Below are 12,633 nucleotides of genomic sequence, written 5' to 3'. Positions count from 1 at the left end.
GCCCTTTTATCTGTTGGGCCACCTCAGTGCCGCCGGGTCTGGTGCAGAGCAAATGCTTCATGAATACTGGCTGGTTGCTTTCCAGTGTTTCAGTACTACAAAAAGTGCTCTCTGAATGTTTTAACTTTTGTGGACGTGGACATTGGATAAAATCCTTTAGGACCCAGTCTCCTGAGCTGTGTTGTTGGCACAGTGCTCTAGAAATGTCTGGAAAGGTGGCATAGGATTGTAAATGAGGTTGGACAAAAGTCTTGTTTGCTTATTGTAATTTAAAGCACTTGACATTTCCTATTTGTTTTAATTAAATTATTCATATCCTGAACCTATTCTTATAGTTCATTTGAATAAAGTAGAGTTTTGAGGGAAAAATTGGACCGAGAAATCTTAGACTCAGTAGAGTTTCTTATGGTTCATTTGAATAAAATAGAGTTTTGAGGGGGAAATGGGATGGAGGAATCTTGGACTTGGTACAGTTCCTTAAAAACAAAATTCAGCTATGGATTGGATAGCTATGTGGTGTGAATAAGGAATGAGGCTAACATTGAAACCATGTAATTGTAAAAGTGATAGTTTTCAACAGTAAGAAGGACATTTAGAAGAGGGGTAAATTTTTTTTGGGGGGGTGGAATTTTGGCCGAGCTATTTAAAAACCTAAAAAGATGATGCTGTGAAAGTGCTGCACTCAATATGCCTGCAAATTTGGAAAACTCAGTAGTGGCCAAAGGACCATGTTACATCCCAATCTTAAAGAGAGACAATGCTAAAAAATAAAATTTAAATAAAATTAAGAAAAGAGGCAATACTGAAGAATGTTCAAATTACTAAACAATTGCACTCATTTTATGTCCCAGCAAGGTTAAGATTCCACTAGCTAGTTTTCAGAAATATGTGACTCAAAGAGTCGGAGAAACTAGAAACCAAATGGTGAAAGCAAGAGAGTTCCAGAAAAACACCTACTGCTTCACTGACCACATTATTGACTATGTGAGTCACAATAAAATGGGACTCAGAGACAGGAGAACCACCAGATTGTCTTATTTGTTTCCTGAGGAACTTATTTGTGGGCCAAGAAGCAACAGTTAGAACTGAACATGGACCAAATGACTGATTTAAGACTAGAAAAGGAATTTGACAAGGCTTTATATTGTCACTTTATTTTATGCAGAATACATCGTGTGAAATGTAAGGTTTGATGAATAAAAGCCAGAATTAAGATGTTGGGAGAAATATCAACAGTCTCAGGTCTGCATATAACAACACTCTGATAGCACAAAGTGAAGAGGAATTAAGAAGCTTCTTGAGGGTAAAAAAAGAATGTAAAAGCTGGCCAAAAGCTTAACATAAAAAGACTTAAGATCTTGGCAACTGGTCCATTACTTCTTGGCAAATGGAAGAAGAAGAAATGGAAGCAGAGTTCGTCACATTATATTCTCAGCTCAAAGATGCTTCTTGAAAGGAAGGTTGTGGCAGATGTGGACAGCATACTAAAAAGGAGCGACTTTACCTTGCCAAAAAGGACCATATAGTCAAAGCTATGGTTTTTTCCAGGAGCCATGTATAGCTATGAGAGTTGTAGTCTAAGGAAAGCCAAGTACTGCAGAATTGACACTTTCAAACTGAGGTGCTAAAGAAGACTTATGAGAGTCCCTTGGACAACAAGAAAATCAGTATTTAAAGAAATTAATTCAGTTTGTTAACTGTAAGATCAAATACTAAAGATGAAACTTAAATACTTTTGCTATATAATGAAATGATGGAACTTACTGGAAAAGATCCTGATATTAGGAAAGAGAGAAAATAGAAGGAAAAGGGGAAGGCAGAGGATGAGATGGATAGGCAACGTCATGGAAACAATGAACATGATTTTGGACATTGAGAGATAGTAGAGATCAAAAAGGACTGGTATGTGATGGTCCTTGGAGTCACAAAGAGTCAGACGCAAATGAATAACTGAATATTACCAAATGTTGAGGAAAAATAAGGAGTTTTATTTTGGACATGTTGAGTTTGAGATGTCTATGGGATATCCAATAAGAAATATGCAACAGGTAGAATTAGAACTAGTTCTAATTCCCGTCCTGTTTATTAGTGCTTTTCCGCTTATATTAAATTGCATTTACTTATCTGTATAAATATTGTATCACCTCACTAGAATACAAATTTTTTAAAGACATGAATTGTTTATTTTTTTCTTTGTATTCCAAAGCCTTTCATAGTACTTAAATTTTAAAAAATCATTGACTTGAATTGAATCAACTTCATGCTTTTAGGCATTTCTCAGGCTTATAATAAAAATGGAATATAGCAAATTACATAATGACATGTCAGATATTCTACATGTCAAGTGTTGTACAAAAATATATACAAGCAAAGGCCCTATGATTTTATTACTTATAGGATGATAGGCTTTAGAGATCATCTAGTCCAGACTCCTTATTTTATACATGAGGAAATAAGAATCAGAGAGCTTATAGGATTTGTCCAAGGCTACAAAATTAGTACATGGCAGAGTCTGAATATGAATGTAGGACTTTTGACTCCAAATTCAGAGCCTTTGCTACTGTACCATGAGGTCTCTTAAAAACTACTTTTTATACTAAATCTATTTTCCAAAGTGGAGCCAACATGGTAGAGAAAAAGCAACAAGTTGCTTGAGCTCTCTCTAATTTCCCTCAAAACAACTTTAGATCAATCTTCAAAATAAATTATGGAGCAAGAGAGTCCACAAAAGGACAAGGTGAAACAATTTTCCAGTCCAAAATAACTTAGGACTGCAGAAAATGTATGGCTCACTTGGGTAAAAAGGAAGCACAGCCCGGTGCAGGCTGTGTCCAAGCAAACCAGCAGGGGCCCCTAGCTGCAGCACAGATCAGTAATCAAGGTTTTGTCTGCTCCAGAAGCCAGCAGCACAGTGTGACAGTTGTGGTCTCCAGCCCCAGAGCAACAGGCAAGCATCCAACTTTGGAGTTCTTCCTTCTCCTCTCAGCATAATCCTTCCCTGATCCTCCAGCACAGTAAGCCAGTGACCAAGCCTTTGGTCCCTAGCAGCAAGCTTGCAGGAAGGTTGAAACAGTGGTTTTGTACTTCAGGAATAGAGCTCAACTGTAAAAGTCCTGAAATGAATTGGAAAATGAGCAAAAAAAAAAAAAAAATCCAAAACATAAAAGCCTGACTATTGTGGTGATAAGGAAGATCAAAATACAAACAAAATACAAAGACGACAACAAATGTCAAAATACCTACATGAGAAGCATTAAAAATACAAATTGATCTCAGGCCCAAAAAGTCCTCCTAGATGAGCACAAAAAGGATTTTAAATCAAATAAAGGAGGCAGTAAGAAATATTGGGAAAAGAAATGAGAGTTATGCAAGAGAATCATGAAAAAAGACTTAAAAACTTGGTAAAGGAAGGACAAAATATGAGGGAAAATGTACAAAAATTAACTTGAGGAAAATGATTCCTTTAAAAGTATAATTGATCAAATGGAAAAAGAGGTACAAAAGTTCACTGAAGAAAAGAATTCCTTAAAAATTAGAAATAGGCAAGTGGAAATATCAAGAATCAATCAACAAAATCAAAAGAATAAAATAGAATAAAATGTAAAGTACCTTACTGAAAAAATAACTGACCTGAAAAATAGACCTCCTGGAAGCCCTGATAAAAAATTACAACACCATCTTTCAAGAAATTATCTTGAAAATTACCAAGAAAACTGTCCTAATATACTAGAACAAGTAGGGAAAATTGAAAGGATCCACCAAATACCACTTGAAAGACATCCTAAAAATAAAAATACCCAGGAATATTACAGCCAAATTTCAGAACTTTCAGGTCAAGAAAAAAATACTGTAAGCAGCCAGGAAGAAACAATAAAGATATTGAAGAGACAGAGTCAGTAATACACAGGATTTAGTAGTTTCTATTTTAAAGGATCTGAGGAATTGGAATATGATGTTTCAGAAAGCAAAAGGAACTTGGATTATAACTGAGCATCAACTATCCAGCAAAATTGAGCATAATCATTCAGGGGAAAAGATGGATATTCAATGAATTAGGAAACTTTCAGACATTTCTTATGAAAATATTAGAGCTGAACAGAAAATTGTTTTCAAATACAAGATTCAAGGGAAGCATTTTAAAAACTTAATTTAAGAACTCAGTATTTGACAGAAACTGGTAGAATAACTGGAAAATAGTATGGCAGAATCTAGTATAGACTAAATCTAACACTGTATACCAAGATTCTTTTGTTGAAATGAGTACATGATTTAGAGATAAAGGGTAATATCATTAGCAAATTAGGGGAGCAAGGAATAGTTTACCTGTCAGCTATGGAGAAGGGAAAAATTTATTATAAAACAAGAGAGAGCAATAAGAGTTGTAAAATAGGTAATTTTGATTATATTAAATTAAAAAGTTTTCCCAGAAACACAACCACTGCAATCAAGAGTAGAAGGAAAGCAATAAGTTGGGAAACAATTTTTACAGCAAGTGTCTCAAATATGTAGAGAATTGAATCAAATTTACAAGAGAAGTCATTCCCTAATTGATAAAATGATCAAAGGATATGAACAGGCAGTTTTCAGGTGAAGAAATTAAAAGTACTTGGGAGTCATATGAAAACAATTTCTAAATCACTATTGATTAGAGAAATGCAAATTAAAATAACTCTGAGATACCACTTCACACCTATCCAGTTGATTAATATGGCAGAAAAGGAAAATGATCAATGTTAGAGATGATGTGGGGAAAATTGGGACACTAATGAATTGTCGTGAACTGATCCAAGTATTATGGAAAACAATTTAGAACTAAGCCTGAAGGCCTATCTAACTCTGTAGATGCTTTGGTCCAGCACTGTCACTACAAGGTCTGTATCCCAAAGAGATTCTAACAAAGGGAAAAGGACTTAGTTGCACAAGAATATTTATAGCACCTCTTTTTGTGGTGGCAAAGAATTGGAAACGGAGAGAATCCGTTAGTTGGAGGATGGCTGAACAAGTTGTGGTGTATGAACATAATGGAATATGATTGTGCTCTAAGAAACATGAGCAGGAGGATTTCGGAATAACCCGGAAAGACTTGCATGAATGAAGTGAGCAGACTTGCAAGTGAAGTGAGCAGAACCATCACACTGTCCACAATAGCAACATTGTGTGATGATCAACTATGATTGATTTAGCTCTTTGCAGCAATTCAGTGATCCAAGACAATTCAACATGACTCATGATGGAAAATGCTAAACACATCCAGAGAAAGAACTGATGGAGTCTGAATGCAGATGGAAGCATACATTTTTCACTTTTTAATTTTTTCCTTTTTTCTTTTTTTTTCTTTCATAAAATGACCAATATGGAATGTTTTACATGATTGCACATTTATAACCTGTATTAAATTGTACATTTTCTAGGGAAGGAAGAAGGAGGACATTTGGAACTCAATGTTTAAAATTGAATGTTAAGTTCTTTACATGTAATTAGAAAAAATAAAAATACTGTTAAAAAATCTACTTTCCATTGCAACTAACATTTATTTCTATTTATAGGGAATAGAAGATCACAACTTGTTAGCAGGCCATCTTGCCATGTTTACTAATGATTTCAATTTGGCACAAGATCTATATCTGGCATCCAGTTGTCCTGTTGCTGCACTTGAAGTACCTATTTAATCTCTCATTTGCTTATTATTAGTTGATAATTTAGGGATTTCCATACATTTGTGTATCATGTTAGGTGGAAAATACCTTTTTTTCTTTATGTTACAAAAAATTCATTTTCTTTTTCTATATTGTTTCCTTTATTCCTGTGTCTGAAGTTATTCTGTAGGTCTATCTAAATGATGAGATGAGAAGTAAATTATCATAAATTCTGCCAATATAACACATAATATTTTGAAAACATGATTCAAGGAAGATTATTTTTATTAAATTTGACTTACTTTTTTCCTGTTTTTTGTTTTGTTTTTCTCTTGTCTGGGTATTGTTTTTTTTTTTTTTTTAACAGATCTTTGTTATTCCTAATATATTTTGCTTGCTTAAATTTTTCCCTTTGCCATGCTTTTTTGTGTATTGAATTTAAATTTTGATAATAAATATCTCTTTGGATAACAGATGAGGCGAGATTTGCAGCATTGGGACAATGCACTTCAACTAGCCAAATGTTTGGCCCCAGATCAGATTTCATTCATATCAAAGGAGTATGCTATTCAGTTGGAATTTACGTATGTTCTATTTTATTAAAAGCACTGTATCAAAAACATTTAAAAAGTAATATTCTCAGTATTACCTCTCTCTTGGTGGTAGATAGCCTACATTATTTCTTATAGCACCATAATATTCCATTATATACCACAATTTGTTCAAACATTCCCCAATTAATGGGTATTCCCCTCTATTTCCTAATTGTTTTAGCTTTTAGTTCTCTATTCAGTAATGATTTAAAGCACTTTTTCATATAACTATAGATAGCTTTAATTTCTTCTGAAAACTACTTGTTCATATTCTTTTACCACTTTATTAATGAGATAATGACTCTTATTTTTGGCTCAATTCTCTATATATTTGAGAAATGAGGTAAACTTTATTATTAGGTAACTTTATATTAGGTAAACTTTATATAAAAAAGTCTTTTCACCAGTTTCCTACTTCTAATCTTTGAATGCATTGATTTTCTTTATTAAATTTTAAAAATTTTAATATAATCAAAATTATCACATTTTATTTCTGATCTTCTCTGTTTCTTGTTTGGTCATAAACTCTTCCCTTACGCACAGATCTGACAGCATTTTCCATGATCCCCTAATTTGCTTAAAATATAACTTTTTATGTCTAAGTCAAACACTATTTTGACTTTTTCTTGTTATATGGTATGAGATACTGATCTATACCTAGGTTCTGTCAAACTGCTTTTCAGATTTCCCAGCAATTTTTGTGAAATAGGAGTTCTAGCTCCAAAAACTTGGATCTTTGGATTTATCAAATACTTGAATACTAAAAACATTTACTACTATGTATTACGTACATAATCTATTTCAATGATCCCCTACTTTATTTCTTAGCAAGTAACAGATTGTTTTAATGATTACCGATTTGTAATTTATAGCTAGACTGCCTTCCTTCATGTTTTTTTCATCATTTCCCTAGTTATTCTTGACCTTTTGTTCTTCCAGATGAATTTAATTATTTTTTTTTGCAGTTCTATAAATAACTTTTTGGTAGTTTGATTCATTTGACACTGAATAAGTGTACTAATAATTTAGGTAGAATTGTCATTTTTATTATATTGGCTCAGACTACTCATGAACAATTAATATTTCTCCAGTTGTTAAAATATGTCTTTAATTTTGTGTAAAGTTTTTTGTAAGGTCTTCATATAGTTCTTGAATTTGTCTTGTCAGATAGGCTTCCATATATTTTATATTGTCTATGATTATTTCAAATGGAATTTCTCAATCTCTTCCTGCTGTACTTTGTTGATAATATATAGAAATGCTGATGATTTGTGTGGGGTTTATTTTATATCCTGCAGCTTTGTAAAGTTGCTAATTGTTTCACTTAGTTTTTATGTCAACGTTCTAGGATTCTCTAAGTATATCATCTTATCTACAGAGAGTGATAGTTTTGCTTTCTCCTTGCCTATTCTAATTCATTCAATTTCTTTTTCATTTTTATTGCTAAAGTTAGCATTTCTAGTACAATATTAAATGGTAGCGATGATACTGGACATTCTTGCTTTACTTTCCCCCAGTCAGTTTATTTTCATTACAGATGTTTACTGATGGTTTTAGAAATTACTTATCATTTTAAAGAAAACTCCCTTTATTCATATATTTTCTAATGTTTTTAGTAGGGATACATGTATTTTCTATGTGTTGAGATAATTATGTGATTTTTGTTATTTTTGTTGTATATATGGTCAATTATGCTTATTGGTATACAGTCACAGTATATGATCACTGTGATATATTTCTTTAATCTCTTTGCTAGTGTTTTCTTTAAAATTTTTACATCAGTGTTCATTGTGACTACCGTGCTAGCACCCAGGACACCTTAGAATCAGCTGGAGTCAGGATAAGCGAAAGTCCTTAGTCTTTAGGAGTAGAAGTGAAGGGGATGAAGCAGAATCTCCCCAATCTCCTTCTTCCTCGTCCACCGCAAAAGTGACTCTGGCTATCTTACTTCACTCCCTAGTCCCTCCTACAATCCTCTGTATACACCAGTCATCGAGCCAGCACAGGATAGTGGGAAGGGCCATTTTCTAAGCATATACCCATAGAGTATGGTCCAATCGGTAGTTGGCTTCAAGTGGTTGGCTGTCCTGACTTCAGTTTATGGACTCAAGAGTTTCAGCCCTCTACAATTGATTAGAGAAATTAGTCTATAGTTTTCTTTCTCTGCTTTTATCCTTCCTGGTTTAGGTGTCAAAACATATTTGTATCATAAAAGGATTCTTTCTTTACCTGTTTTTTCCATACAATTTATAGAGGATTGGGATTATTCTTTAAATATTGGTCAGAATTAACTAAAATCCATCTGGCCCTGGGGACCTTTTCTTAGGTCATAGCTTCAAATTAAAAAAAAAAAAAGGATTATTTAAGAATTTTGTTTCTTCTCTTATTAATCCTATAATTTATATATTTTTAAAAGATTCAACCATTTTAATTAGATTATCAAATTTGTTAACCTATTAGTCAAAATAACTCCAAATAACAGTTCTTTTCTTCTTCATTAAACTCACCTTTTTATTTTTGATATTGATAATGTTTTTCATCTTCCTTTCTTAAACCATTGATTAACTTAATTTTTATCTAGTTTGTTTTTTTAATGTAACCATCTCTCAGTACCTGATACTAACTTTCTATTAATAAATAAATAATTTATATGAATAAATATCTAATATTCTTTTTAGGGGTGATTATGTAAATGCATTGGCTCACTATGAGAAAGGAATCACTGGAAACAATAAGGTAAGACTTAAAGGATTATAAGATTCAATTCAATTTACTCTCGGGGTGTACAGAAATGCATAAAAGCAGAGATTTGTATATTAATTATTTTGACAGAACTGACTTTGGATATAAACATGGTTATATCAATGAAATGAAGTCAAATTACTTATTTTTTCAAAGATGACTAAGAAAGACAAAGAAGAATATTAGTTTGCCTAACCTCTGCTTCCAAAGTCTAATTCTTAGTCAAACTTTAATTCATAGATTTAAATTTTAATTCCTGTTTCATCTGATGGCTCAGATTGATCATTTCATAACTTCCAGTTCATTACAGCAACCTGTCACTTGTTTAATAATTATTTTTGAATGATGCCTGTGTTTTAACATCCCCTTTTTAAACATCCCTTTTACCATTCTCCCTGGGAAAACAAAAAAAAAATTAACACTCAATTCTAGCCTATCTAGCCTGTTTTGAAATCCTTTTCCCATTCTACAGCTGACAAAATCTCATAGAATTGTAGAGGCTCTTGAAGGGACCTTAAAGGTCATTCAGTCCAAATCCTTCATCTCATAGTTGAAAAAACTTGAACTCAATGAAGTTAAGTGACTTGACTAAGATCACATTGTGATATATCCAAGATCAGAATCTTTTGCTACCCCTTTCAGATTTGTACCCCTTTACAATCCTGCCTTACATGCCTCTTCAGGCTCTGCCCACCATTGTGAAACATAGCATCCCAGTGAACACACCCAACCCTTTATTTGTCTGAAAATTAAGAGTTCTGGTCAGCTTTTACTACCACCTGGCATTTTTCCATACTTCACACTCCATCATCAAAATTGACCTCAGAGAATATTTCTTTAACTGTTCCTTTTTCTCATAATGCCTTCCCCTCTGTTTTTCTCTCTCTGATTTCTATCCCAAAATAAAATACTAAGTTTTTTATTTGTTCATTAAACATATATTTATAGAACTTCCACATAACATGCAAAGAAAATACTAAAGGAAATATCTTTGTTCTCATTAGAATACCTAGAATCATTCTTCAAACGTGGTCATTATCATGTATATTTGTGTGAATGTTTGTATGTGTACATGATTGGCAAACCATTAATTTTAGAAAACTTGCTCTGATCCAAATTAAACTGAATCGAAAACTAGATTTACCTGAGGTTCACTTTGGCTCCCTACATCTATAAGTAAAATCTCAGAGATTAGTATATTCTGAATTACAAAAAAGAATGCTTTGAGAAATGCTATCTATGTAAACCCACCAGCAACTTTAGAATCAACATATTTTCAAAGTATTATGGGACAATTATTTTGGATTTTGATTAAATTCTGTGTTCAAACAGGAAAATAAAAGAAAGTCCAGGGAAATTATGCTTGAAAAAATTACTTTTATATGACTAATTAAAAGTTTTATAGAAAATAAAATAATATAAACTTATTTGTGTTCTTTTACAAATGTTTTCCTATTTCCATGAACTTAATAGCAACAATTTTTTTTGTACAAACAAAATTTTAAAAAAGCCCCAAACTCCTGAAACATATTTCTTCCCTCTGAAATTTAAGTATCAAGAACATGATGAAGCCTGTCAAGCTGGAGTAGCTCAAATGTCCATTCGCATGGGAGATATTCGCCGAGGGGTCAATCAAGCCATTAAACATCCCAGCAGACTACTGAAAAAGGACTGTGGAGCAATTCTAGAGAGCATGAAGGTATTCTTTGAAAGTTATATAATTAAATGCCTACCTAATGGATTTGTTCATTACAAATAATTTTCTTTTATTATAGCAATTTTCAGAAGCCGCTCAGTTATATGAAAAAGGACAATACTATGATAAAGCAGCATCTGTGTATATCCGATGTAAAAACTGGTAAGGATTTGTTGCGGTTATGTGTAGGGCAGAGTTGTTTATAAAAAAAAAAAATTAATTAAAATGCTCCTTTCAGAACAGAAGTGTTGTCTCAGTATGAGGGGAACGGTGTGTAGCAAATGATTATACTAAGATATGTGAGGTAAGGAAATGAACAGATAATGACATTTTAAAACCATTAGATATTAAAGAGTAAAAGGAGCTTTCCCACCACACTGTTCTCATTGTTTTAATTAGCTCAAGTATTTCTTGATGACTTCTTTATTTCCTTATAATATATTTGAGTTTATGAATTTCTGAACTACTACCATCTGATGAGTCACCTGTTTTATTTTAATCAAGTTAATCTGCTGAATCTGCTGAAGAGACAAACTCACTGAATAGTGAAATCGGGGGAAAAAAATAGGATCAGGTCAGGTTAACAACTTCAGGAGTATCTCTAATTGTTTTTCTCTCTCTTTTTCTGGTGCCCCTCTCCTCCCTTTCTCTGTCTCTGTCTGTCTGTCTGTCTCTCTTCCTTCCCTCTCTCTTTCCCTCCCCTCTCCCCCTCCCTCTCTCTTTTCTCCTTTTCTCTCTCTTCACAAGGCAAAATTTACTATTATTATCTTGTTTCTTAAATCACTTAAGTGACAAAAAAAGATCTGTGACATTTCCATAAGTGACAAAAATGATATGTAAGATTTTTCTAAGAACTTTATTGCTGTTATATGCTTTAAAATAAAAAAATAGTTACACATTAGTTTGTGGATATAGGATATAAGAAAAATTCAAAAGCAACATTTAGTTCTGATATGACAATTTTTTAATTCCTATTTTCCAGGGCAAAAGTTGGTGAGTTACTTCCACATGTGTCTTCTCCCAAGGTTCACCTACAGTATGCCAAATCTAAAGAAGCAGATGGCAGGTAAATTTCATTTCAGAAAGAAAACAAACCTTTTATTTTAACAAAATATCAAATATATACATATAATATATATAGTTAGAGATAATTCCATTTTTATGGAAATATTAATATCTTTCTGCAAATGAATTTATGTAGTATCTTAAGATGGTTTGTGATACCACTTCCAAGTATTATTTATATTTTAAGTTGTTTTCATGAATAGCTAGTTCTAGACTGAAGTTAATAGACACTCACTTGGAAAATCTTTTGGTTTGGTTAACATTTTGAAGATTCTTTAATTTGAGATTTGATTCTTTCTGAATTAATTATTTGGATCCCTTCTAAAGAGTTCTAAAGTGCCAAGCAGGGACCTGGGGATGTTGTCTCTGTGGCCTGGTCTTCTCTCCAGGCAGACTAGGAGAACAAAGGGAAAGCACAGCAAATGAGTGGGGAAGGAAATGGGGGGGATGGGAAAATGGGGGAAGAAATGTAAAGAGGAGGATAAAATTTAAGAAGAATAAAGGCAATGGGAAAATTAGAACAGTGGTATTAGATAAGTAAAGAAAAAAATCACATTTGTGATTATAAGCCTCTAGTTCTTTAAACAAAATATTCAAAATGTGAATTTTAAGACATGCTCGTTATTTATTACAGATATAAAGAAGCTGTGGTGGCTTATAAAAATGCCAAGCAATGGGATAATGTAATACGTATATATTTGGACCACCTTGGGAATCCTGAAAAAGCTGTTAGTGTTGTCAGGGAAACCCAGTCCCTTGAGGGAGCCAAAATGGTAGCCAGGTAATATAATAGTCATATTGTAACTTCTTGGGGGTAAGAATATCTAGTACTAAAATGGCCAGACTTACAGGGTATAAGATGGGACATGTATTCAGGATCTCACAGTACCATTCTCTCAGT

The 12,633-nt window shown here is 32.9% G+C and overlaps 1 protein-coding gene across 3 annotated transcripts in view; it reads left to right on the top strand.

The window, feature by feature from the left end:
* LOC100922072 (WD repeat-containing protein 19-like) overlaps nt 1-12,633 on the top strand; it is a 126,615-nt gene that overhangs the window by 59,403 nt on the left and 54,579 nt on the right. For 2 of the 3 annotated variants that reach the window (XR_004230444.1, XM_031944260.1), the window contains exons 19-25: nt 5,547-5,657; nt 6,111-6,220; nt 8,908-8,965; nt 10,524-10,670; nt 10,747-10,829; nt 11,650-11,733; nt 12,367-12,513. Coding sequence is in view for 2 of the 3 variants with exons in the window: in XM_031944260.1 (XP_031800120.1) it covers nt 5,547-5,657; nt 6,111-6,220; nt 8,908-8,965; nt 10,524-10,670; nt 10,747-10,829; nt 11,650-11,733; nt 12,367-12,513 (740 nt within the window). In the remaining variant the exon portion in view is untranslated. The remainder of the gene's footprint in view (nt 1-5,546; nt 5,658-6,110; nt 6,221-8,907; nt 8,966-10,523; nt 10,671-10,746; nt 10,830-11,649; nt 11,734-12,366; nt 12,514-12,633) is intronic. The other variant, XM_031944261.1, reaches the window with a different exon arrangement.

Source organism: Sarcophilus harrisii, chromosome 6 (genome assembly GCF_902635505.1).
Source record: "Sarcophilus harrisii chromosome 6, mSarHar1.11, whole genome shotgun sequence".
NCBI classification, from domain to species: domain Eukaryota; kingdom Metazoa; phylum Chordata; class Mammalia; order Dasyuromorphia; family Dasyuridae; genus Sarcophilus; species Sarcophilus harrisii.
The sequence above is the reverse complement of the archived record's forward strand: the minus strand, read 5'-3'. Positions and strand labels throughout refer to the sequence as shown.